At 39.6% G+C, this 26395-nt stretch overlaps 3 protein-coding genes and 1 long non-coding RNA gene across 4 annotated transcripts; 3 read left to right on the forward strand and 1 right to left on the reverse strand.

Annotated features, from left to right (window-relative positions):
* Nucleotides 1–741: 741 nt before the first annotated feature.
* Nucleotides 742–26333, forward strand: LOC103511385 (ATP-dependent helicase brm). The gene is made up of 17 exons (XM_026825157.1): nucleotides 742–933; nucleotides 2386–3116; nucleotides 3366–3714; nucleotides 4360–4386; nucleotides 4512–4834; nucleotides 4882–4986; nucleotides 5596–5690; nucleotides 16880–17000; nucleotides 17263–17400; nucleotides 17533–17664; nucleotides 18724–18862; nucleotides 21570–22799; nucleotides 22991–23214; nucleotides 23473–23596; nucleotides 25173–25401; nucleotides 25907–26012; nucleotides 26328–26333. The coding sequence occupies exons 2-17, from the start codon at nucleotides 2391–2393 to the stop codon at nucleotides 26331–26333; spliced, it is 4074 nt and encodes a 1357-aa protein (XP_026680958.1). The 5' UTR covers nucleotides 742–933; nucleotides 2386–2390.
* Nucleotides 15403–16026, reverse strand: LOC108252655. Its single transcript, XM_026825162.1, has 2 exons — nucleotides 15908–16026; nucleotides 15403–15743 (listed from the first exon to the last, which is right to left on the reverse strand). Exon 2 carries the CDS (start codon nucleotides 15721–15723, stop codon nucleotides 15418–15420), a length of 306 nt encoding a protein of 101 aa, XP_026680963.1. The 5' UTR covers nucleotides 15724–15743; nucleotides 15908–16026; the 3' UTR covers nucleotides 15403–15417.
* Nucleotides 16845–18059, forward strand: LOC108252656 (SWI/SNF-related matrix-associated actin-dependent regulator of chromatin subfamily D member 1-like). Its single transcript, XM_017444970.2, has 3 exons — nucleotides 16845–17000; nucleotides 17263–17400; nucleotides 17533–18059. Exons 1-3 carry the CDS (start codon nucleotides 16860–16862, stop codon nucleotides 17686–17688), a joined length of 435 nt encoding a protein of 144 aa, XP_017300459.1. The 5' UTR covers nucleotides 16845–16859; the 3' UTR covers nucleotides 17689–18059.
* LOC113468334 lies at nucleotides 18718–19705 on the forward strand. Its single transcript, XR_003392121.1, has 2 exons — nucleotides 18718–19351; nucleotides 19490–19705. It is a non-coding gene; the product is annotated as an uncharacterized LOC113468334 (long non-coding RNA).
* Nucleotides 26334–26395: the final 62 nt, after the last annotated feature.

Here is a 26395-nt window from a genome sequence, read left to right on the forward strand (position 1 = left end):
GTAGTGTGCAGACCCACTCAACAAAAAAATAAAAACAAAAAGTTTGAAGTATTGTTATATTGATTTTCAATTTTTCACCCAAACTCGGAGGGTTTTGGAGCTTTTTCTGTCAAGCTTTTGCCTTTATTGGAGTGAATTTTACAAATTTGACTCGTTTTTTATAACAAGCAACTCGGGAACGCACTACATCTTCCCTTGAACTCTTCTTGAAAGAACTTGGGGCAGAACCAAATAACCAACGCAGATTTTAAGCAGAAAGAAAAGCCCAAGAGTCCAGAAATCAGAAACCAAAAAGTTCAACCACCAACCACTTCAAATTTTCAAAATTCTCAAAAAGCACGTCGCAGCGTCGCACGTGTTTATGTTTTAAAAATTCGATTATTCGAAATTCGATTTCGTATTTTCGATTCGATCTCGATATTTTGGTATCGATTAACCAAAAATGTCATGGTATAAAAAAAACGTTAATTTTTCTCTGTGCATCTCTTTAAATTTGGGCTTTCATTTACAGAAAAAGAAAAGAAAACTTATCAAATGGCTCTTGTATGATTTTATCCAGCTCTTTAAAATAGATACCCATCTAATTTTCCAATACATAATCACCTAGCTTTTTAAAAAGTTCTTTATCTTTGGAAAAAGCTCCGAAGTTCTCAAAAAGTACATGGTACGGGAGCGCCTCAAAACCGCGTAGTGTGCAGACCCACTCAACAAAAAAATAAAAACAAAAGTTTGGAGTAGGTATTGTTGTATTGATTTTCAATTTTTCACCTAAACTCGGAGAGTTTTGGAGCTTTTTCTGTCAAGCTTTTGCCTTTATTGGAGTGAATTTTACAAATTTGACTCGTTTTTTATAACAAGCAACTCGGGAAATGTATGTTTTAAGCGACCGCTAAGTTTTCCTGAATTTTACGAATCGGCATTGACCACAATCAGGTAAGACCTACAGTCAGAACTAAACCCAAACCAACAACCTTCTAGAAATTCCAGGACGTATCTACAACCGGTAAAATGGCTTTTGTATTAAATTTCCAACGTAGATGTGTTTCTAGTCTAAATGAATAGGCGTTTCATGCTGAAATATAATTCCATTTACATTGTGAACCTAAAATTCCATAGAAGGGTACTACCCGCCAATCACAAAATTGTTTTGATCAACCTGAAGCAGGTATCTTGATTATAGACATTGCATTGTAGGGTGTAGCTTCAGATAGGTACAAAATAGGTAGATACTAATGTTCAATACGCTACTTTCATGCCTCACTTTCAGGCCGTGGTTATGAACAGGGCCATCGTAGGCCATCGTCGGCCTTTTCGCGTGTAAAGTTGGCGGGAAATTCGAATTTTTGATTTTTTTTTCCGCAACTTGTACAATCTGAATTCATTTTTTACTTTTTATCTTTAGGTATCTGCAACCGGTAAAATGGCTTTTGTGTTAAATTTCCAACGTAGATGTGTTTCTAGTCTAAATGAATAGGCGTTTTATGCTGAAATAATTCCATTTACATTGTGAACCTAAAATTCCATAGAAGGGGACTACCCGCCAATCACAAAATTGTTTTGATCAACCTGAAGCTGGTATCTTGATTATAGACATTGTAGTGTAGGGTGTAGCTTCAGATAGGTACAAAATACAAAATAGGTAGATACTAATGTTCAATACGCTACTTTCATGCCTCACTTTCACTGCCAAAAATGCTTGGAAAACCCTCATGCAGATTGCCTTCAGTATGCCTGGAGCAATGTCATTGAGTAGATCTGTTTGTTTATAGAACCTTGGTGGTGTAAGTAGTGGTTGATGAATTGGACTTGGAATCTGGAAGTTGTTGGTTTGAGTCCAAGTCTAAAAATGAATAGCTCACCCCCAAAGGGGATCTAGCTAATTATCAAGGTTCTTATATGAAATTGAAAAATTCATTTTGTCGTTCAAATTTCACTAGGTACCGCTTAAGTTGATTTTTGGCAAAATTGAGTTATATGCACATCATTGGATTTGGTATTCTCTCCTGTACACGATGATTTGAAGACATTTCAGAAAAATACAACAGAGCGCATTACAATCAACAATATCACTCACTACCTCTTAACCTGACAGTGATTTGAAAGATAGTGAATTACCACTTTTTTTTTTTTTTTTTTTTTTTTTTTTTTTTTTCCTAAAAATTGGGAAAAAATTTTTTTCGGGGGGGGAAAATTACCACTTTTTTTTTTTTTTTTTTGTCTCCTGAAAAGTTGGAAAAATTGACTTACGCGGTAGTGAAATTTGAACAATGATTTGTAACTTAACACATTTATTTGTTTGATTAATCATAATGCATAGGTTTGAATTCTTTGAATATAGCTATTAATTTATACTCATTAATTAATTATCTTGAACTTTCATTTCAGACATCATGGTGAACACTACCACTAAATCATTGGATTCTCCCAACCACCCCCCAGAGTCACACCCACCCAACCCACCCCATAATCTTCCTCCCAATGTGTCTGGACCACCTCACCCTCCAAACGTAATGCATAATACGGGACCTCCCCATCATCCCGGGGGGCCACACAACCAGACAAACCCTCAGCACAACTCACATCCTGCTGGTATACCCCATGGCATGCATCCCAGCAACTTCCCCCAACACCCTCAACCAAACTCTCACTCATCACTGCCACAAAATCCACCACCTCAAGGAAACCTTCACAACCAACCAGGCAATCACAATATCCCTGGAAACCAACATAACTTGCCTGGTCATACCCAGAATATGTCTAGGCCACATCACCCGATGGGGGGTAATCAACATCCTCCCGGGAGTCAACCACCTGGCACTCCGCAACATCCTGGTGGTACCATGCATCATCAGATGGGTCACCATCCTATGGGCCCTCACACGCCTGGTCGTAACATGGGCCATCCTCCACATCATCAGCAAGGCCCTGGGAACATGCCCCATGGACACAACCCATCTCATGGTCCCAATGTACCAAACCCTCAGGCTAACCTTCCTCCCAATGCACCTCACAACTTCCAACCAGGTCCCCATGCCCACTCTCCCAACCCTAACCATCCCGGTAACTTTCCACCCCATCCTAATGCTGGTCCTAACCATCCCCCTCCTAACTCTAACCCTCCCTCTGGTCCTACTCCTCAGAATCATCAGGTGGACTCCAACACACCCTCCCATTACAACATGAACATCCCGCATAACAACGGACTTCCACCACAAGGAGACCAGCAGGAAAATCTGGCCAACCCTCAGGCTAACCTTCCTTCCAATGCACCTCACAACTTCCAACCAGGTCCCCATGCCCACCCTCCCAATCCTAACCATCCCGGTAACTTTCCACCCCATCCTAATGCTGGTCCTAACTCTAACCCTCCCTCTGGTCCTACTCCTCAGAATCATCAGATGGACTCCAACACACCCTCCCATTACAACATGAACATCCCGCATAACAACGGACTTCCACCACAAGGAGACCAGCAGGAAAATCTGGCTGCTCTCCAGAGAGCTATCGATACGATGAAGGAGCAAGGATTAGAAGATGATCCGAGATATCAACAGTTGCTAGCACTCAAGGAGAGAAGCATCTCAAACAATCAAGACAACGGGAAGCAGTGTTTCAATCCCAATCAACTGCAGCAGTTGAAGGTTCAAATCATGGCGTACAGACAGCTGGCAAGGAATCAACCTCTCAATCAGCAAATCCTGATGGGAATTCAGGGTAATTATGTAGATCTCAATAGTATAACGTATAACAAAAAATAAATAAAGTCCTTACTCAGTGCAAATTTCAACGTAGTGAGTTGGTTGAATGGAAAGGAATAGTGTCACAAAGAGCCAACATATCATACTGTCAGCTGATTCCAGCATACCCTTCAACAATGCTAAAGATTTTAAACTCTACATTTCCTTCTAATCTAACCAGGGCTGTATCTGAGATTTTGTAGAGGGGGGGGGTGAGAGTCCATACACTAATAAATGGGGGGGGGATGTGCACTCAAGGAGAGAAGCATCTCAAACAATCAAGACAACGGGAAGCAGTGCTTCAATCCCAATCAACTGCAGCAGTTGAAGGTTCAAATCATGGCATACAGACAGCTGGCAAGGAATCAACCTCTCAATCAGCAAATCCTAATGGGAATTCAGGGTAATTATGTAGATCTCAATAGTATAACGTATAACAAAAAATAAATAAAGTCCTTACTCAGTGCAAATTTCAACGTTCAAATTGGGTTAGATGCTGAAATAACATTAATTTATTTGATTGGAAATAAACTGGGGAGGAATACTTGATACCTACAGTCTAAATTTATTTTCTATCATACATGTCTTCATCTCTTCATATTGTTCTTCTTTACATCCACAGGAAAACGAGATGTGAATGACAATGCCCCTGGTCCAGATCAACCCAATGCTCCTGTACCTCCCACTCCTGGTATGAAGCTGGCACGTCTCACCCTACTCAACAAACCTATTGGACTAGACCCCATCCAAATGCTGACTGCCCGTGAGAACAGACCGGTCCCGATCAACCCAATGCTCCTGTACCTCCTACCCCTGGTATGAAGCTGGCACGTCTCACCCTACTCAACAAACCTATTGGACTAGACCCCATCCAAATGCTGACTGCCCGTGAGAACAGACTTGCCAATAAGATAGCACACCGCATCCAGGAACTCAGCAATCTACCCACAACCATGTCAAAAGATCTGAGAGTAAAAGCTCAGATTGAACTACGTGCATTGCGTGTGTTGAATTTCCAGAGACAGCTCCGAGCTGAAGTCGTGGGATGTGTAAGGCGAGACACAACACTGGAGACTGCTGTCAACTTCAAGGATTCAGTTTTAAGTAAGGATTTTAAATGGTACTTACATATTCTCTCCCACAGGAAACGCTAGTCAGGATATATCCCCATGCTAAGCGAGCTACTCTCAAATCAGGAGGTAACTTCCCCTACCTGTCCAGGTGTGACGAGTGTGTAATGCATTTACAGGTAAGAATAACATTTTTACTTTCAATTTTCTTCGAAGAAAGTAATTCGGCCTAGTTGTCTTTAAAGGTAGCGTGACTGCTAGATCGCGGGTCCAATTCCTCCCGCCTGGGGCGAAATTTATCCCAAACAAATAAAGATCGTTCTCGTAACGGCTGGCTTTCTCCTTTCCTCTCCTTCTTCTCTCTTTGATTTCGGTACGATAAGACCTCCGTTGTTACAGTTCTACAGTTCCCTCTGTCAAACTTCTCAAAAAAAAAAAAAAAAAAAAAAAAAAAAACCTTCCCAATGAATACCTCTGCTGCTGCTGCTGCTGCTGTAGCAAAATAATAAATTTTGCAATTTAATGTTGCTAGATTTTGGTCTAGCGTGTCTTGGGGTGCGGCAGCTGTTGTTGATTTATGAATATCTCTGAGGAAAAAAAATCTTAGTGACCCAAAATCTGGCCTGCATATAACGCGAAACGTTGTTACAGGGCAGGTAATGAGAAATGGGTTTTTCGAATTTTCTTTCACCTTCTTATTTACTTTTTACATTTTTTTATCCTAAATTTAATTTTTCATAGCTTTTTTTCCTACATTCCTGACACCGGTAATATTTTCTTCCTCACAGATACATCTGCGCCCGTTTGAGAACTCACCGCATTCCGCCAAGATAACCGGTGAGATAGCGGTGGATACAACCGAACCATGTGGTTCACGAGATGAGTAAATAGGCTGGTCAAATTGGGAGAAAATATAACGGAGTGAAATATTCCGGAGGTGTGATGTTTTGAACTTTGATTCGTAAATAAATTAATTAAAAGTTTTAATTTTTCCCGAAAATTTTCAAACTTTACTTCCTTTTTATTGACTTGTCAAACTGTGCTAGTTCTCAAACCTCTGAAATTCTCATTTTTTTAGTCTTCTTCTTCTTTTTGCTACCCTTTTTCTACTGAATACCCTTTTTCTTTACCCTGAATACCCTTTTTCTACTGAAATAGGGTCGACGTCAGTCAGTCCCTTCCATGCAACCCTATTGTGTACCTATTTTACTAGTATTCTAATATTAAATAAATTTTATTCCCTGTCGCGTCTAATATCTCTAGTAGCGTGGTCAAACTTTCTTGACTTGGCGGGGCGGAGCGCTACCGCGCTCCTTAATTGCTCTCTTGATTGGGGTCATTCTGCTCAATGTGACCAGGCTAAATCAGTGAGATCAGGCTATCAGGATATTGTCCTGTATGTCTAATAAATATTTCTACAATTTCTGTATGATAAAATTTGATAATACTCTGTGCCAAAAATTTGGTTAAGAACTAAAATGGAACAAATTCCCTATGCATTTTTCGTCCAATTTTTCTTGCAATTAAAAATAATTATGCCTTTTTGTACTATGTATTACAATTTTCTAGTGATCAAAGATAACTATGCATATTTATTTTATTTCTTCTAATTGCATTTTTGTGCATTTCTTCTAATTAAAGAAAATTTTACTATGCATATTTAGGTATATTAAATGCATATTGAAAAAGAGGTACCTACATAATATACAAAGATAATGTACTAGATATGCATGTTTGTATTATTTTATGTTTATTCTGATTAAAAAAAACTATAATTTTCTAATGCATATTTGTATGATTTACATTATCTTCGAGTCAGAGATAACCCCACAAAAACACAAATGTGAAAAAAAAGGCCAAGTTCCTATCCAAAAATGTCGGCCTATAAAAGTGGTGAGATCAGAAAATAAAGGCCAAGTCTGCATTCCCAGTTTTTCGTGCCTTATGAATCTTAATTCCTTCAACCTTCTCTCAGTTTCAACTTGGCTATGTTTTCCCTACTCAAATAAATAAATAATTAAAAACGTCTGGAAGTAATACTAAATACTATTAAAAACAAAATAAACAAACGTAAACATATTTGCATTTATAATCGTCAAAAGGGTACCTGAAGCACTAAACAAAGGGTAATTATTGCGATTATTTTTAATAAATTCCCCAGGGATAATGATGTTAAGAAGATTTAGTTTTTCTCCCCTTGTTCTTTTTCCCTTTTATTCCCTTTTGCTGTTCCTTTTTCCCACTTCCCCTTGTCTGTTCCTTTTTCCCACTTCCCCTTGTCTGTTCCATTTCCCCACTTCCCCTTGTGTGTTCCATTTCCCCACTTCCCCTTGTCTGTTCCTTTTCTCCCTCTTCCCTTTGTTCCTTTTTCCCCACTTCCCCTTGTCTGTTCTATTTCCCCACTTCCCCTTGTCTGTCCCATTTCCCCACTTCCCCTTATCTGTTCCATTTCCCCACTTTCCCTTGTCTGTTCCATTTTCCCTCGTCCCATTTAGCTCGTTCATTAACAGCATAAAGGTACAAAAGACATAAAATCTATGTCCCTATGTATTCATACATTATAAATTTTGCTTTCATAATATTAAAATACATGAAGTACGAATTCATTCTTAATTTATGTATAGGGTACCAAAGTACCATTTTGAGAAGGAGGAAGAGGAAACGACTCACAAAAAAATATTTTACATTAGTTTTTATTCAAACTTAATTTATTCAAGGATTGTTTATAATAATAATTTTAGGATATTACATACCATGATTTTCTTGTTGTACCTAGAATGGAAATTTGTTTGAATTCATGAGTATTGTTGTTGTTCTTGTTGTAGTGGGCAGACAAATACATTTACAGACGGATAAATACAAAATGATTGAGAAAAAACTTACAGCTTACTTCATTCTGATTGCAATACTCAATGTAGGGATTGTTGCATCAATAGTTCAACATGAATAATTGTTAATAGAGAAGGAAGATTTTTTCCAAGTCACTAAATAAATTATCTTTTCATATTCATTTTCTTTCACACAGTCCAAAAATATTTTTTCTATACATATTTGTATTACTTATTTTTTTTTATCGTGATCAAAATAATTTTTATATGCATATTGCATATCTTTACTATTAAATTTTCTTCTGATCAGTGATACCTAAACAAGAACGAGTATGCATAGTTTGTATAATTTAAAAATACTCATAGGGACCTATGTCAAAATTTTACCATTGTGATCATTTGCCAAAGTCTTTTTTGTAAATTTCTATTTTTGTTTCTATTATTCCTCTTTTATGAAAATTTTGTATGTACCATATTGATTTTTAAAACTTCGAATTTACTTTTGTCTTCGTAATTTGTTTATATTTTTATATTTGTATTTTTTATTCCTGTTGAAATATATTTTTGTTGTAAGGATGAATCCAAATATACATAGTATTCTGTAGAGAATGTAATTTTGCACATGAAGTTGCATTTTTTCTGGTTGTTTGTGCTTTCCTCAGAAGTAAAAGTCTTTTCCCAAGAGGTTTGATAGAGGGAACTGTAACAACGGAGGTCTTATCGTCCCGGATGCGAAGAGAGAAGGAAGACAGGATAGGAGAAAGCCAGCCGTTCCGAGAACGAACATTATCGCATCAGGATAAAATCCGCCCCGGGCAGGAATCGAACCCGCGGCCTGGCGCTTACAAGGCAGACGCGCCACCAACGAAGCTAACTAGGCTGGCCTGATTAACTTTAATAGTTCATTATCTCAAAGTGTGACACCGGTCCTTAAAGTGAAATACACTCACGCTCAGACAGTATGACAGACCCAGATCTGAAATCCAATAGACCGCGGTCTGTTACACGGTCTGAGTGTAAGTGGCTGACATTATAGCCTAGGAACCTGAGAAGCTCGAAATGATCATCACACACTGGGTTGTAGGTACCTAGGAGCTAACATACACTGTGCTGTAGGTATCAGATACTGTGCTGTAGGTATCAGATACTGTGCTGTAGGTATCAGATACTGTGCTGTAGGTATTAGGTACTGTGCTGTAGGTATCAGATACCTAGGTAACATACACTGTGCTGTAGGTATCAGATACCTAGGTAACATAAACTGTGCTGTAGGTATCAGATACCTAGTTAACATACACTGTGCTGTAGGTATCAGATACCTAGGTAACATACACTGTGCTGTAGGTATCAGATACCTAGGTAACATAAACTGTGCTGTACTGTGCTGTAGGTATCATACACTGTGCTGTAGGTATTAGGTACTGTGCTGTAGGTATCAGATAATGTGCTGTACTGCTGTAGGTATTAGGTACTACCTACCTACCTGTTTCCAGAAATAAATTCTCATTAAAGCGTTAAGCCCATAACGTTGGGGTTCATCAACACGTTTCTTGTTACGAGGAGCTGTAAAAATTTTAATCCCACTGTAATACCCCTGTAATTTGGCGAGAGAAAAATCAGAGGAGGGGAAAAGGGGGAAGGAGAGAGGGATGGGAAGGAAACGGATTGACAAGGGAGGAGGGGTAGGGATAGAAAAGAGATGAGAGAGGGGAGGAAGAGAAATGAAGAGGGAAGGACAGAAGGAGAAAGAGAGAGAGCAGGGAGGAGAAGGAGAGGAAGGAAAGAGGATGTGAAAGGAGATTGAAGGACAGAAAGAAGAGAGACCAGGAAGGAGAGAAGAGGGAAGGGGAAGAGAATAAGGGATAGGAAGAAGATGAGAGAGGGGAGGCAGAAGAGGAGGAGGAACAGAGGGAGAGAAGGAGAAGACTGAGAAGAGGGAAGAGGAAATAGAAGACGGGGGATTGGAAGAGAGACTAGAAGGGGAGGCAGGGGAAGATAAATGAAAAGAGGGAGGGGGAGAGGGGAAAAGGAGGGACGAAGAGGGAGGGATAGGAAGAGAGATTAGAAGAAGGAGGAACAGGCAATGTAGGTAAAATGCTGAAAATTTTCAGGTACCTACCTATACACGTGCTTTCGATAGGTTGAAATGTTGACGGGCTGGGAGTTTGGGTCCCCTCTGTGTGGTGCCGCCATTTTGAATCAGTGGAGGCTGTTCAGGCTAGGTGTACGCCTTGGAGTCCAAGTCCTCCATTTTGAATCAATATTGAAGGCTGAATGGATCAGGAACACAGCCTTTTTTGTAGAATAATAATTACAAGTTTAACCCAACTTTTAGGGCTGTTTGTCCCTACACCCAAGTCTTAGAGTGAGCTTTACATTGTGGTTATGTACCGGGTTAGGCCATGCTTGCATTAATTAAAAAAGAAAAAAAAATCCACAGTTTTAGCAAGCCTAACCCGGTACATACCCACAACCTTAGCATTCAAATCATGTCCAACAAGACCAATGGATCGCTAAACGCCGTATGGTACATCCTGTACTTCTGGCTATATCATATAGACCTACCTATACTATGATACTCAGCCTCGTGAGGGCAGTTCAAATCCCAATCAGGTCGTGAGACCGATTCCTCTACCACAAGCAATTCATGCACCAGTAAGAATAGATACCTACCTATAGGTATTACAATTTTTCATATCAATTTGATTCTCTTAAAGGATGTTAGTTTTTCGTGTTTCGTTTCTGAAAGTTTTCATCAAATCCCCCTCCCCCCTCTTCTCCCTATTACCACTAATCTATATCTACCGAAAATCTGCCCATCCTAATCTAATCCCACCCCTATCCCATCCCAATCCCACCCCTATCCCATCCCATTCTATCCCATTTCCGTCTCATATCCATATTATACGCTTCTGGTATGGTACTCACACAATAAGCCGTTTTCCCCTCTCTATCTCCCTCTCTCAACACAACAAATGATTTATGAACTTTTTAATCCTTATTCCCCTCATTCTCTTTCAGGCTCTCTCTCTCTCTCTTTTTCTCCCTCTTGTTCACTTTTCTCTCTCTCTCTCTTCCTCCCTCTTGTTCACTTTCTCTCTCTCTCTCTTATTATTTTGTTTATTTTCATCAAGTTTTGTGTTTCTTTTAACTTACGTCAGTATACCTCTCTTTCTACCTGTCTCTCATTTCTGTTTCTCTATCCTTTTCTCTCTCTCTCTCTCTCTCCCTCTGTTTCTACAATATTTCTCTCTCTCTCACTCTCACGTTCTATCCTTTTCTCTCTCTCGCTTTCTCACACTTCGTCTTTATCATCAAGATTTTTTCTTACACTTTTTCTCATCCCCTCTTTGTCGCTCTCTCATCTTCTCTTTCTCTTCCTCTCTCTCTCTCTCTTTCTTTCTTTCTCTTTATCTCTCTCTCTCTCTCTTTCTCTTTATCTCTCTCTCTCTCTCTTTCTCTTTATCTCTCTCTCTTCCTCTCTCTCTCTTTTTTCTCTCTCAAACATTCCTTTTTTTCTTCTTTTTGCATTATTATCATCAATATTTTTTCACACTTTCTCTCTCTCTCTCGTCTTTTGTATCTTCCTCTCACTTTTCCTGTTTGGTTATGAAGGCATAATGACGTAAACAAAATTTCAAGCCCTACAGCCTACACTATACATTATGTAGCAATATACATAAACATTTATGTAGCTTTATAAATTGAACGCTTTTATAATAACAAGGGCCTAGATTCGAATAAGCTCTAAAGGCTGTGTAGCCTAATGGTAGATTTGTATAACCTTAACCCAACCTTTATGGTTGTTTGCCTGGAGGGCAGTGCGTCTGCATTACAAGCGCTAGGTCGCGGCTCGATTCCCGCCCGGGGTGGATTTTTTTTCCTAAATAGATAAGGTATGCCGACATATAGATAAGGTTCATAGGTATGCCGACATGAGTTTTTTGCCATAGACCTGAGCTGTTCCCTACTCAGTCGACACAAACTTGAGCTATTCTGTTAAAGTTTTAAGAACCAACTTGCTTAAAAAAATATAAATAAGAAATAAAACAATATTCACAAAACAACAACACTGCGGTAATTAAAACCTATTGTCACAAATACAAACTAATTACTAATTAGGTATGATATTTAAGCACCTAATATTAGGTTCAACACAAACTATCAATCAGCTAATCAGACTCGCGAAACAATAGATATGAATAACTTAGATAAAGTGTTGATGTAGGTACTTAGAAATAAATATGGATTATACAGAAAATAAACTCCCAAGTACTTATATCTGAGACTCAATCATTTAGCTGTGTCATATGGGTCCCTTCAACTTCCCAAGGAAATGTTTTTTTATTTTTTGAAGAGGTTTGATAGAGGGAACTGTAACTGCCAAGGTCTTATTGTCCCGAAATCGAAAAGAGAAGGAAGACGGTATAGACGAAAGCCAGCCGTTCCGAAAACGAACATCATTATCTGTTAAGGATAAAATCCGCTCCAGGGCGGGAATCGAACCCGCGGCCTAGCGCCTACAAGGCAGACGCGCTACCCTCCAAGCAAACTAGGATGATTAAGTTAGGGAAATGAAACACGATTTGTTGATTTGTTTTTGTTCGGAATAATTCCATCTACCTTGTAAGTGCCAGGTCCCGGGTTCGATTCCCACCCGGGGAAACTTTATCCTAAACGGATAATGTTCGTTCTCGGAACGGCTAACTTTCTTCTATTATGTCCTCCTTCTCCCTTCGATTTCGGGATGATATGACCTCTGAGTAAATACCTACAGGGGAGTCAAAGGGATTTGAAACGCGAGATAATAATATGAGTAGTGAGTGTAGGTACTTTAAAAAAAATATAATAATAATAATAATTACCCATATCTTCCGATTAACCCTCTTCTGTAATTCATTATCATGGGCTTAACAGCTCATGATAAGGAAAAACATGAATAGGCCTACCTAATTTCTAAAAAAAAAAGTATAGGTCTAATTAGGTGGCTAGTCTAATTAGTTTCGAGGTTCGATTCCCGGCCGGGTCGATTTTCACCTAAACAGACGAGGTTCGTTTTCGGAACGGCTGGCTTTCTCTCTCTCTCTCTCTCTCTCTTTTAAGAGGTTTGACAGAGGGAACTGTAACTGCTATGGTCTTATCGTCCCGAAATCGAAGAGAGATGAATAAATGGGGTAATAAAAATACAATACCTTCTTATTCTTATAACTCAGTGGTGCGTCGAGAGATTTTTAAAAGGGGAAGATATATAAGTAAAACTGGGTATCCACTAACTTTACCTTAGGGAGCCGCAACCAAATAAAGCCGATTCGGGTAGAGCCACGCCCATTCATTCTTAGCGCCACTAGGCACAAAATTGAGCCCTTGAGGAACTTACCTTCATAAAGTCTTTTTTTTTAAAGAGGTTTGACAGAGGGAACTGTAACTGCTATGGTCTTATCGTCCCGAAATCGAAGAGAGAAGGAAGACAGGATAGGAAAAAGCCAGCCGTTCCGAGAACGAACATTATCCCATCAGGATAAAATCCACCCCGGGCGGGAATCGAACCCGCGGCCTAGCGCTCACAAGGCAGACGCACTACCAACTAAGCTAACCAGGCTGGCAAGTAGATAATTTGATTAGTTAGTTTGCTTTCTATTTGAATAGATAGCCAAGGACCTAGTACTGATCTAGTAGTAATGGAGCAGTTGCAAATGGGTAAAAATTATAAATAAATGGTCGATTCCTAGCTTTCAGAAACGGAACCAATTCCGATGGAGCATGATCTTTGATTTCCTATGGTTTATAGTGAATATAGTGCAGTTTCCAAAAGAGATTTTTTTCTTTAAGAGGTTTGACAGAGGGAACTGTAACTGCAATGGTCTTATCGTCCCGAAATCGAAGAGAGAAGGAAGACAGGATAGGAGAAACCCAGCCGTTCCGAGAACGAACATTATCCCATCAGGATAAAATCCGCCCCGGGCGGGAATCGAACCCGCGGCCTAGCGCTTACAAGGCAGACGCACTACCAACCAAGCTAACTAGGCTGGCTGGCTTTCTCTGATAAAAAAACTCATAAATTGCACAGTCCACCAGAACGGGTTAATGCTATTGAAAAGGGTGAGAATCGAATATCAACATGTGCTTGTCAACTGAACTGAGTGAGAGAGGGAGAAGAGGGAGAGAGAGAGAGAGAGAGAGAGAGAGAGAGAGAGAGAGAGAGAGAGAGAGAGGAGAGAGAGAGAGAGAGAGAGAGAGGGAGAGAGAAAATAAACAAGGTATGTAGGTAATATTAAATACGACCATTTAATCGCCAACAGTGAGGTTCAGTCATCTCTCGGGATTCTTACCTGAATTTCCTGCTGACTGGCTGTAGACAGAAGGAAGTTGTTCATCTGAGTTTTGAGGGTGTCATCCACCTCTACATCGATGTCATAGCAAGCTGTCTGCTTCTGCTCCAAACCTTCCACACTGAAAACACAACACAACATCCCGAATGAATATTTTAGTAATTGTTCAGAAGCCACGAAAATGAAAAAGAAAGCTCCTTTTTGTGTTTAACCTAACCCTATAATAAAACTGCACAATGCTCCTTTCTGCGTTTAACCTAACCCTATAATACCACTGGTTACTGCTCATTTGTGACAGCTACTTTTTGTAGCAATTTTCCATGGACGTGACTTCTGAAGAAATACCAATATTTTTATTTTTTAAGAGGTGTGATAGAGGGAACTGTAACTGTTGAGGTTTCATTGTCCCAAAAACGAAGAATAAAGGAAGACAGGTTAGAAAACAGCCAGCCGTTCCGAGAACAACTTGCAGCAGTAGAGGGATCAAACAGTTCTACCACAAATTCGAGCCACCTATAAACCTTGAAAAGCTCAGAGCTCGACATTTTCAGCCAAAACTTCAACCGAATAAAGTTCTCTTCATATTTCAAACCATTTTGAGGATAGGAAAAACCCAAGTGATCTTCATTGAAATTTATTTAGAACTTTTGTAATTGCTGATTTCAAGAAGGTGTTTAAAAGATCGTCAGCTCAAATTGAAGATTTTTTGAAACACTCTCACACAGACAATCTTCGTGTGGTTATTCGACAAAAAATATTTCAAAATCATTCAGAGCCGAATGATAACAAATCCTTAATTTCGACATTTCTTTTATGAGAACAAAGAAGTGTTTTAGAAATTTTGAACAGTTTACTTTCGCCTTCTTATTTCTTCTCATCTCCACATTGAAGATTTTGTCAGTTCAACACCAAGTTTAGACTTTCAAAACTCCACTCCAGACCTTCAACTCCATTCCTAGATCTTGAAAACTCCAATCCAAGACTTTGAACTCCAATCCTAGACCTTGAACTCCAATCTTGGACTTTCAAAACTTCATAGATCTCAAACTCCATTCACAAAATTTTAAGCTTCTATTCCATCCCGCCATCGCCAGTTTTAGACTTTCTTCTCCTGAATTAAGTCCATGTGTCTTTAAACGTCGTTGACTTTAATTTTATACAACAGCCCCTCATCTAAATCCCCACGTCAAAATAGTCGTATATTGCACCTTCATTAGAGTCCTAAAGTAACGCAGTCCTATCTCAGGAAGATATTTCAGTCTCATCTCAGCAGGATAAACACGGTATTTTCTACTTCTGGTCTGTTTTTATGGTCGACCTTTGGAAAATTACGAGTATTTTAGTTAAAAGTTGTCAGTGTTTGTCCACCCCCTGTTTTCCTACACAATCACCACCATCTAAGGGGCTTTTAATGTTATTTTAACCCCCTGTGTTCCTAAAGAATCACCACCATCTAAGGGGCATCTAAAGTTATTTTACCTCGTTCTCCACACATGCCACGCTGTCCACCCGGGCCGGACACGGGACTCCGCACACTCTTCTCCGGGAACACATCATACACACCCGCCGGCCCTGAGCTCTCCAAGCCAGGGGTTCCCAAACTGAACGAACTCTGCAGATGGGACACGTTGCGTGGGCGTTGGGCGAGGGACCGCGTGTTGAAAATGTCGCTACTGGCGCCACCTGGCGGATGAAGAACGCGACTTGAGTTGCGTCCGTTGTCGCCAAACCCGATCGTGAAACTTTCTGAGCTACTCATTGGTGGGAAGTGTGTGACGTTTGGAGTTGAAATGAAGGTCTGGGATTGATTGGAGTTGAAGGTCTAGGAATGGAGTTTGAGATCTATGAAGTTTTGTAAGTCCAAGATTGGAGTTCAAGGTCTAGGATTGGAGTTCAAAGTCTTGGATTGGAGTTTTCAAGATCTAGGAATGGAGTTGAAGGTCTAATGAAGGTCTGGGATTGATTGGAGTTGAAGGTCTAGGAATGGAGTTTGAGATCTATGAAGTTTTGAAAGTCCAAGATTGGAGTTCAAGGTCTAGGATTGGAGTTCAAAGTCTTGGATTGGAGTTTTCAAGATCTAGGAATGGAGTTGAAGGTCTGGAGTGGAGTTTTGAAAGTCTAAACTTGGTGTTGAACTGACAAAATCTTCAATGTGGAGATGAGAAGAAATAAGAAGGCGAAAGTAAACTGTTCAAAATTTCTAAAACACTTCTTTGTTCTCATAAAAGAAATGTCGAAATTAAGGATTTGTTATCATTCGGCTCTGAATGATTTTGAAATATTTTTTGTCGAATAACCACACGAAGATTGTCTGTGTGAGAGTGTTTCAAAAAATCTTCAATTTGAGCTGACGATCTTTTAAACACCTTCTTGAAATCAGCAATTACAAAAGTTCTAAATAAATTTCAATGAAGATCACTTGGGTTTTTCCTATCCTCAAAATGGTTTGAAATATGAAGAGAACTTTATTCGGTTGAAGTTTTGGCTGAAAATGTCGAGCTCTGAGCTTTTCAAGGTTTATAGGTGGCTCGAATTTGTGGTAGAACTGTTTGATCCCTCTACTGCTGCAAGTTGTTCTCGGAACGGCTGGCTGTTTTCTAACCTGTCTTCCTTTATTCTTCGTTTTTGGGACAATGAAACCTCAACAGTTACAGTTCCCTCTATCACACCTCTTAAAAAATAAAAATATTGGTATTTCTTCAGAAGTCACGTCCATGGAAAATTGCTACAAAAAGTAGCTGTCACAAATGAGCAGTAACCAGTGGTATTATAGGGTTAGGTTAAACGCAGAAAGGAGCATTGTGCAGTTTTATTATAGGGTTAGGTTAAACACAAAAAGGAGCTTTCTTTTTCATTTTCGTGGCTTCTGAACAATTACTAAAATATTCATTCGGGATGTTGTGTTGTGTTTTCAGTGTGGAAGGTTTGGAGCAGAAGCAGACAGCTTGCTATGACATCGATGTAGAGGTGGATGACACCCTCAAAACTCAGATGAACAACTTCCTTCTGTCTACAGCCAGTCAGCAGGAAATTCAGGTAAGAATCCCGAGAGATGACTGAACCTCACTGTTGGCGATTAAATGGTCGTATTTAATATTACCTACATACCTTGTTTATACCTAAACAGATTGACATTTCAAGTCCAAGTCAAGTCATGAAATTTAGTGTATTAAGCGGGGAACGACATTTCTGACAAGGATTTATGCTTAACACACTTAAAATTCCTTTGTTTATTTACATTCACTAATGAATCTAGTGACCCACATTCTATTCTCTTGTCTTATTCTTTGTTTCTCAGAGTTTGGACAACAAGATTCACGAGACAGTGGAAACCATCAACAGTTTGAAAACTAACCGCGAGTTCTTCCTGAGTTTCGCTAAGGATCCCCAACAGTTCATTAACAAGTGGATCATATCTCAGACTCGAGATCTCAAGGTAAACTTTTGTGAACAGTCGAAGCAAGTTCCAATTTTCGGCGATTTTTCCTTGAATTTGTCGGCCTGTTTCATCGTGATGCATTAGATGTGCGATGTATTCATTTATTTTGTTGCTTCCTCTCATTCGCAGACTATGACAGACGTGGTTGGCAATCCTGAGGAAGAGAGGCGCAGTGACTTCTACTATCAACCCTGGGCAGAGGAAGCAGTGTGTCGTTACTTCTACTCCAAGGTGCAACAGAAGCGAGCAGAACTGGAACAGGCGCTGGGTATTAGAAACAATTGAAGTGTTTCAGTGAAACACCTATACAACTGAAGGGTTTCAGTGGAACATCTGTGTATACCATTATGCCTGCTTGGAATGGTACACCGGCCATTCGAAACAACTGAAGTGTTTCAGTGAAACACCTATACAACTGAAGGGTTTCAGTGAAACACCTATACAAATGAAGGGTTTCAGTGAAACACCTATACATATCAGGGGTTTCAGTGAAACAGGTATATTCCTGCTTGGAACGGTGCACTGGTCATTCGAGATAAATGAGGGGTTTCAGTAAAACACCTATACAACTGAGGTGTTTCACTGTGAAACACCTAAGTCTGAAATGGCGATGTAATCTACCTGAAGTGAGCCATGTTTCACGAAGCACTCCGCGCGATGCAAATTTTGACAAATTTTACAAAGTTTTAATCACAGTAGGTCTGGAAACTATCACTTGAGTTCACGTGACGTGAGAGCAATGTGGTTATCATGAACGAAATTACCTACAATATTATGGGGAAAACTTTGAACTACATCTTTCTGACTCCCCATGAGCTCACGTGACGTGATGGTAGTGTGTTTCTACCCTTGGGTTGGCTTTAAATTGATCCATTTTCATAAACAACTTTTGACAAGAGAGGTTTCTCTCTTTTTGTAAATACGTATACTATAGGATAGGTGTAAGTACAGAATAATTTTACCTGAAATTTTTGGACTTTTCGTTTACTTCTATGTTTTAGTTTATCAGTTTGTGTGTCTTGCTGAGATACCGACAGGTTTTCCATATTTCTCGACATGGTCTTCACTTGACTGGAGTATTATGTATTGTTTCACATATATTATGTATTCACATATATTATTCACATATATTATGTATTGTTTATTTCTTATTCTTGTAAATAAACAGGGCTCTGACCCTTGCTTTATATAAAAAAAAGAAAAAAAGCTCGCCCGTGTGGGATTGAACTCACGCCCTCCTGTTTACCAGGCGAACACCTTGCCCATCACATTACTGAGGCTGGTTTATTCATTTGTTTTGTTGCTTCCTCTCATTCGCAGACTATGACAGACGTGGTTGGCAATCCTGAGGAAGAGAGGCGCAGTGACTTCTACTATCAACCCTGGGCAGAGGAAGCAGTGTGTCGTTACTTCTACTCTAAGGTGCAACAGAAGCGAGCAGAACTGGAACAGGCGCTGGGTATTAGAAACAACTGATGTGTTTCAGTGAAACACCTATAAAATTGAGGAGTTTCAGTGAAACATATGAGTTGTTTCAGTGAAACATCTATTCAACTGTTGTTCCATTGAAACAACTTGGGGGTTTCAGTGAAACACCTTTACAACTGAGGGGTTTCGGTGAAACACCTAAGTCTGTGAAATGGCGATGTAATCTACCTGAAGTGAGCCATGTTTCACGAAGCACTCCGCGCGATGCAAATTTTGACAAATTTTTTAGAAAGTTTTAATCACAGTAGGTCTGGAAACTATCACTTGAGTTCACGTGACGTGAGAGCAGTGTGGCTATCATGAACGAAATTACCTACAATGTTATGGGGGAAATTTTGAACTACATCTTTCTGACTTCCCGTGAGCTCACGTTACGTGACGTGACGTGATGGTAGTATGTCTCTACCCTTGGGTTGGCTTTAAATTGATCCATTTTCATAAACAACTTTTGACAAGAGAGGTTTCGGTAATTATGCAGAAGTCACGTCCGTGGAAAAGAAAAACTCCTTTTTGTATTTAACCTAACCCTATAATAACACTAATCACTGCTCTAATTGTGAAAACTCCCTCTTGCGTTGACTTCTGCACAAGTACCGAGGTTTCTCTCTTTTTGTAAATACGTATACTATAGGATAGGTATTAGGAACAGAATATAATTTTACCTGAAATTTTTGGACTTTTCGTTCACTTCTATGTTTTAGTGTATCAGTTTGTGTGTCTTGCTGAGATACCGACAGGTTTTCCACTCTTTCTTCTGTGTACAATAATCAAATTTTATAATAAACTCACTTTTCGATATTTATAAAATAATGAACCTGCCCGACTATTTTTATCATTTTACATTATTTCATGATTAATTTGCGGGGATTGAACCCGCGTCCTCCTATTTGTCAAACGGCCTTGACTTTTATTTATGTGACTTTTTTTTCAACATGATTCAACCAAAGAGATTCCACTTTGAACGTCCACACTTGCTGCTACAGGTCACTTTGTTATTTCTTGATGAACAAATTCCTAGAAATTAAAGAGTCTGTCTCTCATGTTAAGGGAGGTGTTTACATGGGGATCTATGTATTTGGAATCACCATGGAATATGCTTTGGCAGTCAGGGTGTTGAAGTTGAAAATTCATATCTCCTTGATTTCACAAGAAAAAAAAAGTCCGATAATAAAATACGCCTATACTTTGAGTTAGCAATACCCATCCATTATTCGAAAGTATGATGAGCTCTTGGAAATCAAAGTGAGTCATGAAAATGGGGATTTCTCTGTGAATCAATCTGGTTCACTCCCAGATGAACGGTTAGTAATAAGGTCATGTCTAACACAGAAGCCTTTGTGTTGTATTTGAAGTGTGGTGAAATTGAAGGGATTCTTTTAAGAAGGGTCTGAACGTGATGATGGGGTTTTGAGTAAAACAGCTTTGAGTTTTATTAGAGTTTGTTTAAATATTATTGTTATTTATTTATTATTAATAATAATATATTGAAAAATATGTATCTATTGGGATGATATTGCAAAAGGTCGTATGTATATCTTGATGAATAATGGATTATCAACATGATTCTTTTTGGAATTGATTCTTAATATTCCGCATTAGGAAGGCTGTTTTAACAAAAAAGAACCCAAGTAGATTTAGGGTCTTCTTGTAAAAAACCAGTCGATTAATATTATTCAATTTTTTTTTATCAGTTTTTGGAACTCTATTTATGTCTTTCACACGGTGTTAATATTACTCCTTTTAAAACACGAAACATTTGATAACGTTTATGGGGAAGTAAACATCAAAGGTTTTTCTCTGTCCGAGTGTCACTCTGGGCCTGCAGGCTAGAAGTCCCGGGTTCCATTTCCGACGGAATCGAAAAATTTCGGCTCTGTGTGTTTTACTGTCTGATTCACAATGTCTCTATACTTTTTTCTGTATGAAAGAGACCTTATGACTCAACATTGTAAATAATATTAATAAAAAAGAATAGTAAAAAAAAACTGTAACATGGTGGTGACCAATTGTCAATTTTAAACATTTGTCAGCTTCACAAATCCGAAACAAAGCATTTTTCTGAACTGAAAAATAATAGTAACAATAAACTAGTATTCGTTTGTGTTAGTAAGTGTATTGTTCAGTAGAAACTTGGACAGTGTTTAGATTTTATACCATGATGCTAATGCGGATTTATCCAGGGGAAATATGCCTTGTCTGCCGAAATCGGGTAAGTAGACCTAATAGTGTACGGTGTAGGTACGTAACCTACTCTTTATACTTATGGCTGGATTACTTGAGTTCAGTAAGTAGTCCAGCTACTGGCCTCTTGAAAACCTCTTTGCATACAGTTTACAGTACCATTCCAGTACAGTTAGTTGAAAAGAAGCAAAAAAAAAATACATATTTTTTATAAATTATATATGTTTGACAGTATATGTAATCTTATATTATAAAATCAAGATCCATTCACTCATTCACATTTCACACACTGATCGCTCGATCTCCAGAACCACAACACCTAGTTTAGGTATATCACTTATTTACACTTTAATTCATGTAGAGATCTCCGCTGTAGGTATTTTACTCTATTCCTCTCTCTCTCTCCTCCCCTCTCCCTCCCTCTCTCTCCTCTCTCTCTCTCTCTCTCTCTCTCTCTCTCTCTCTCTCTCTCTCTCTCTCTCTCTCTCTCTCTCTAGAGTACTTGACAACCGTCCTGCAACATGCCAAGGACTTCAAGGAATATCATCGCAACAACACGGCCAGAACACAGAAACTGAACAAAGCCATCATCAACTATCACATCAATGCAGAGAAGGAACAGAAGAAAGAACAAGAGAGAATCGAGAAGGAACGTATGCGACGCCTTATGGCAGAAGATGAAGAAGGATACAGGAAACTCATTGATCAGAAGAAAGACAAGCGACTTGCCTTCCTTCTCTCTCAGACAGACGAGTATATCAGTAACCTCACACAGATGGTGAAGGAACACAAGGAGGAACAACAGAAGAAAATGAGAGAGGAGAAGAAGAAAAAGAAGAAATCCATCAAGCAGAAGATCTTGGACGGCAACATGGATAAGCTTGATCTCGATGAAAGTTCACAATTAGAAGATCTCAGAATCACAGTCAAGGAAACCAACTCGGATAATAAACTGCGAGGAGAAGATGCACCTCCAGCGAAACAAATCAAGGAGTGGTTAGCATCACATCCAGGCTGGGAGGTGGTCATGGAGGATTCAGAGGATGAGGGAAGTGAGGATGAGGAAATGAAAGAGAAGAAAGAAGAACCAAGCAAAGCTGTAGGAGAGAAGAAGACGGAGGATGATGAATACAAGGATGCAGGAGAAGAAGCAACCTATTACAGTATTGCACATACCTATCATGAAAAGGTAACAGAACAAGCAAGTATCATGGTGAATGGAAAACTCAAGGAGTATCAGATCAAAGGATTGGAATGGATGGTTTCCCTGTATAATAACAATCTGAATGGTATCCTAGCGGATGAGATGGGACTGGGTAAGACTGTACAGACCATTGCCCTGCTTACCTATCTGATGGAGAAGAAGAAAAACCTCGGCCCTTACCTTGTCATTGTACCGCTATCTACATTATCTAACTGGGTGCTGGAGTTTGAGAAGTGGGCACCCTCTGCCAATGTAGTCGCCTACAAGGGATCCCCCCTCGCACGTCGCGCCCTGCAGGGCAGAATGAAGAACTCCAAGTTCAACGTATTACTTACCACGTATGAGTTTATAATCAAGGATAAGAGTGTTCTCAGTAAGATACAATGGAAATGTATGATCATAGATGAAGGCCATCGGATGAAGAATCACCATTGTAAGCTAACACAAACCCTCAACACATTCTATAACTCATCGCATCGTGTCCTACTCACAGGAACACCACTACAGAACAAACTACCTCCCTGTATAATAACAATCTGAATGGTATCCTAGCGGATGAGATGGGACTGGGTAAGACTGTACAGACCATTGCACTGCTTACCTATCTGATGGAGAAGAAGAAAAACCTCGGCCCTTACCTTGTCATTGTACCGCTATCTACATTATCTAACTGGGTGCTGGAGTTTGAGAAGTGGGCACCCTCTGCCAATGTAGTCGCCTACAAGGGATCCCCCCTCGCACGTCGCGCCCTCCAGGGTAGAATGAAGAACTCCAAGTTCAATGTATTACTCACCACGTATGAGTTTATCATCAAGGATAAGAGTGTTCTCAGTAAGATACAATGGAAATGTATGATCATAGATGAAGGCCATCGGATGAAGAATCATCATTGTAAGCTAACACAAACCCTCAACACATTCTATAACTCATCGCATCGTGTCCTACTCACAGGAACACCACTACAGAACAAACTACGGATCATAGGAACCATTTGGCACCAAAAATCGATTTTTTTGACATACGGCGTTTTCGCTTAGCACGGCAGAGCTGTTCTCCTCCCTGTTTATAGTCCCAGAGCTAGACACTGGTCTATTTTCTGTTTAAGGTCCCCTAGCCAGACAAGCAGTTACACAGTGACCATTACCCGCTATCAAACCATTTTTCAAGTTGTCTCACTCATTTTCTCTTATTTCCAGGTGCAAATATCTGATGAAGACGAGGACGAAGAAGACGAAAGTCCGAAAAAGAAGAAGAGGAAGAGTGCGAAAACGCCGGCCAAGGACAAGCACAAAGAAGATGACGAAGAGAAACACGTGGTGAGCAAGAGGAAGAAGAAGGTGGTGGAAGAGGAAGAAGAGGAGGTGGAGGAGGCGGAAGGAGAAGAGGAGGAGGAGGATAAGGCGAGTAAACCGCGGAAGAGTTAGATTGATTGCCGCTTGGGGCGCTGCGTGCGTGGGTTATAATCGCACTCTGGCGAAAATCTTAGGGTAATGTTACACCAAGCGCGCATTGTTTGCAAACGTTTGCAAACATTGCGCGCTTGGTGTAACATTACCTTTAGAGAAGACTCATATCAATAGAAACGAAAAACCCGTGTCGAAATTTGATCAATAGAAAGGAAAACCCCGTGTAGAAATTTGTACATATTGATCGTTTTATGCTTTAAACAATACGTAGGAAACTATTCTTCTATTATACTTCCAAAATTTGACAGATTTTTTCCCCCTTCAAGAGAGAAAAATATCTACGATTTTCTTTGTCTTAAATTCAATTGAATTTCAAATCGTCTTTTAAAGTAATGAAAATTTGACCCCATTACATTACTTTCCTTCCTATAAAAAGGGATCTGAGATTTAAGGACATGGGAAAAGAATGTTAGCAAAAAATTTGATTAGGATATTGTTAACTATTCCATAGTCCATACCCACATGTAACTAATTTTAACTACTTAGATTCATAGGAGATTTAATAGTGAGATTTGACATTTCCTGATTTTGCGACACTACCAGGAAGGAGGAAGCTGCGCCTGCGCGGAAGATTATTAGGAAGTTCAAAATCTCTAGTATTTTCTATTGTTTTGCCCTTAGATTTTAGACAAGTCTCTCTGCTTTTTTTCCATCTACCTACTTCTTTCTTTGTACTCTTTTTTTAATTTAAATGTAATATACGTAGATTGCGATTTTATTTTCAAAATGATTTGAAATCCTTTTATGATGTGTATGTCGAAGGTACTGGAAATAAATTAAAACTTACTTTTGACACACTACAATTTTACGTTGTTGTTTCTCTGATCTCTACCTTGGAGTTGGTCCTTTTGAGATTTCGCAAAAGAAAAAACTTTCAATACGAAGGGTTAATTGGGAGGTTTGGTATAGAGAACTGTGACTGCTAAGGTCTTATCCAAGAGAGAAGAAAGACAGGATAGGAGAAACCCAGCCGTTCCGAGAACGAACCTTATCCGTTCAGGATAAAATCCACCCCACGAGGGAATCGAACCCGCGGCCTAGCGCTTGCAAGGCAGACGCGCTACCCTCCAAGCTAACTAGTCTGGCAAACAATTCTCTGTCTTCATGTACTTTTTTTTCGAACAAACTGCTAATTTTCTCGAAAATGAACAATCACACCAGGAGTTTTGGCAGTAAAACGACGGAAAATTGTCAAGAGGAAAAAATTTGACACGAAAAAAAAAACTAGAAGAGAAAAGTAAGACATTAATAAAAGGTGACCGTTGGGGGTTGTGGGGGGAAGGCAGTTTTTATTGAGGTCAGAATTTTTATTCGGGTCAACTTGGATTTTGCTGACGTCATTGTAAGTGGCTTGCTAATTTTCATTTTACATTTACATTATTTTCGAGAAGTACTATCTAAAATCTTTCTCACCCGTCCGTATTTTCCAGGAATGTTTGATCAGAAGTCGACTGGTTCGGAGCGGCACGAATTCCTGCAGACCATCCTGCATCAGGACGATGAAGAGGAAGAGGAGAACGAGGTACCCGATGACGAGACTGTAAATCAGCTGATAGCGAGGACTGAAGATGAACTGACCCTGTTCCAGAAGATGGACGCTGAGCGGCGCAAGGGCGAAACCAAGCCGAGACTGGTGGAAATTAAGGAACTTCCAGACTGGTGAGTTTAGGAACTTCAAGGCGCTAGGCCGCAGGTTTGATTCCCGCCCGGGGTGGATTTCATCCTGAACAGATAAGGTTCGTTCTCGGAATGGCTGGCTTCGGGACGATAAGACCATAGCAGTTAAAGTTCCCTCTATTAAACTTCTTCTATAGCAAGTCTCTCTCTCTCCCGCTCAAGCAAGGTTGTTCAGTCTCTCTAAGTCGCTCGGTAATGTGCCTCTGCTACTATCACTTTCTTCTCTCTAATACCCTTAATGGCACAATTTCTCCACGTCTTCTTTGGTCATTTTTCATAAGCAACACTTTGTTCCTATTTTTTCACGAGGGTAACGTGCTCGTGATGCTCGAACAATTTGCCCCCTTGCATAACCAGATCAACTCCCTTTACCTGTATTTGGTCCAAGAAGCGCTACCCACAAGAAATTTTCTCGTAATTAATTGCTTCACGAGAAAGGATTCGCATCTATTTTTTTACATTCATTTCCCTATTTCTTTGTTCTCAGGATGGTGAAAGATGATGACGAGGTAGAGAACTCGATGTACGAGGAGGAGCGCGAACGAGAGAAGGAAGAAGCGCTCATGGGGCGCGGCTCACGACAGCGCAAACAGGTAAGTGTTGCGCTAATACGGACATTTTGCTAATATGGGTACGGCATTCTTCTTCAAATCTTTCTTTGCATTATTGGCCGCAGTTTTCTTTTTATGGTCGGCCATATGTTTCTTTTTATTATGGGTTATAAGTCGTATCTTTGTTATTTTTATCAGCTGCAGGCTTCTTTTTATAATTAGCCTTATGTTTCTTTTTATTATCAGCCTTCGGTAGTTTTTAATGTCCTTTTTCGGCATTCTTCTTCAAATCTTTCTTTGCATTATTGGCCGCAGGTTTCTTTTTATGATCGGCTATATGTTTCTTTTTATTATGAGTTTTGAGTCGTATCTTTGTTATTTTTATCAGCTGCAGGCTTCTTTTTATTATTAGCCGTATGTTTCTT

This window comes from Diaphorina citri, unplaced genomic scaffold (assembly GCF_000475195.1).
Source record: "Diaphorina citri unplaced genomic scaffold, Diaci psyllid genome assembly version 1.1 scaffold709, whole genome shotgun sequence".
Taxonomy (NCBI): domain Eukaryota; kingdom Metazoa; phylum Arthropoda; class Insecta; order Hemiptera; family Psyllidae; genus Diaphorina; species Diaphorina citri.

Bases quoted from the DNA above. Each gene is read 5' to 3' on its own strand.
- LOC103511385 (XM_026825157.1), top strand. From the start codon at position 2,391: ATGGTGAACACTACCACTAAATCATTGGATTCTCCCAACCACCCCCCA. The intron at 17,665-18,723 runs GCGCTGGGTATT...TCTCATTCGCAG, and splicing joins AGCGAGCAGAACTGGAACAG to ACTATGACAGACGTGGTTGG. The intron at 25,402-25,906 runs GTGAGTTTAGGA...CTTTGTTCTCAG, and splicing joins ATTAAGGAACTTCCAGACTG to GATGGTGAAAGATGATGACG.
- LOC108252655 (XM_026825162.1), bottom strand. From the start codon at position 15,723: ATGAGTAGCTCAGAAAGTTTCACGATCGGGTTTGGCGACAACGGACGC.
- LOC108252656 (XM_017444970.2), top strand. From the start codon at position 16,860: ATGTTGTGTTGTGTTTTCAGTGTGGAAGGTTTGGAGCAGAAGCAGACA. The intron at 17,001-17,262 runs GTAAGAATCCCG...TTTGTTTCTCAG, and splicing joins CCAGTCAGCAGGAAATTCAG to AGTTTGGACAACAAGATTCA. The intron at 17,401-17,532 runs GTAAACTTTTGT...TCTCATTCGCAG, and splicing joins CTCAGACTCGAGATCTCAAG to ACTATGACAGACGTGGTTGG.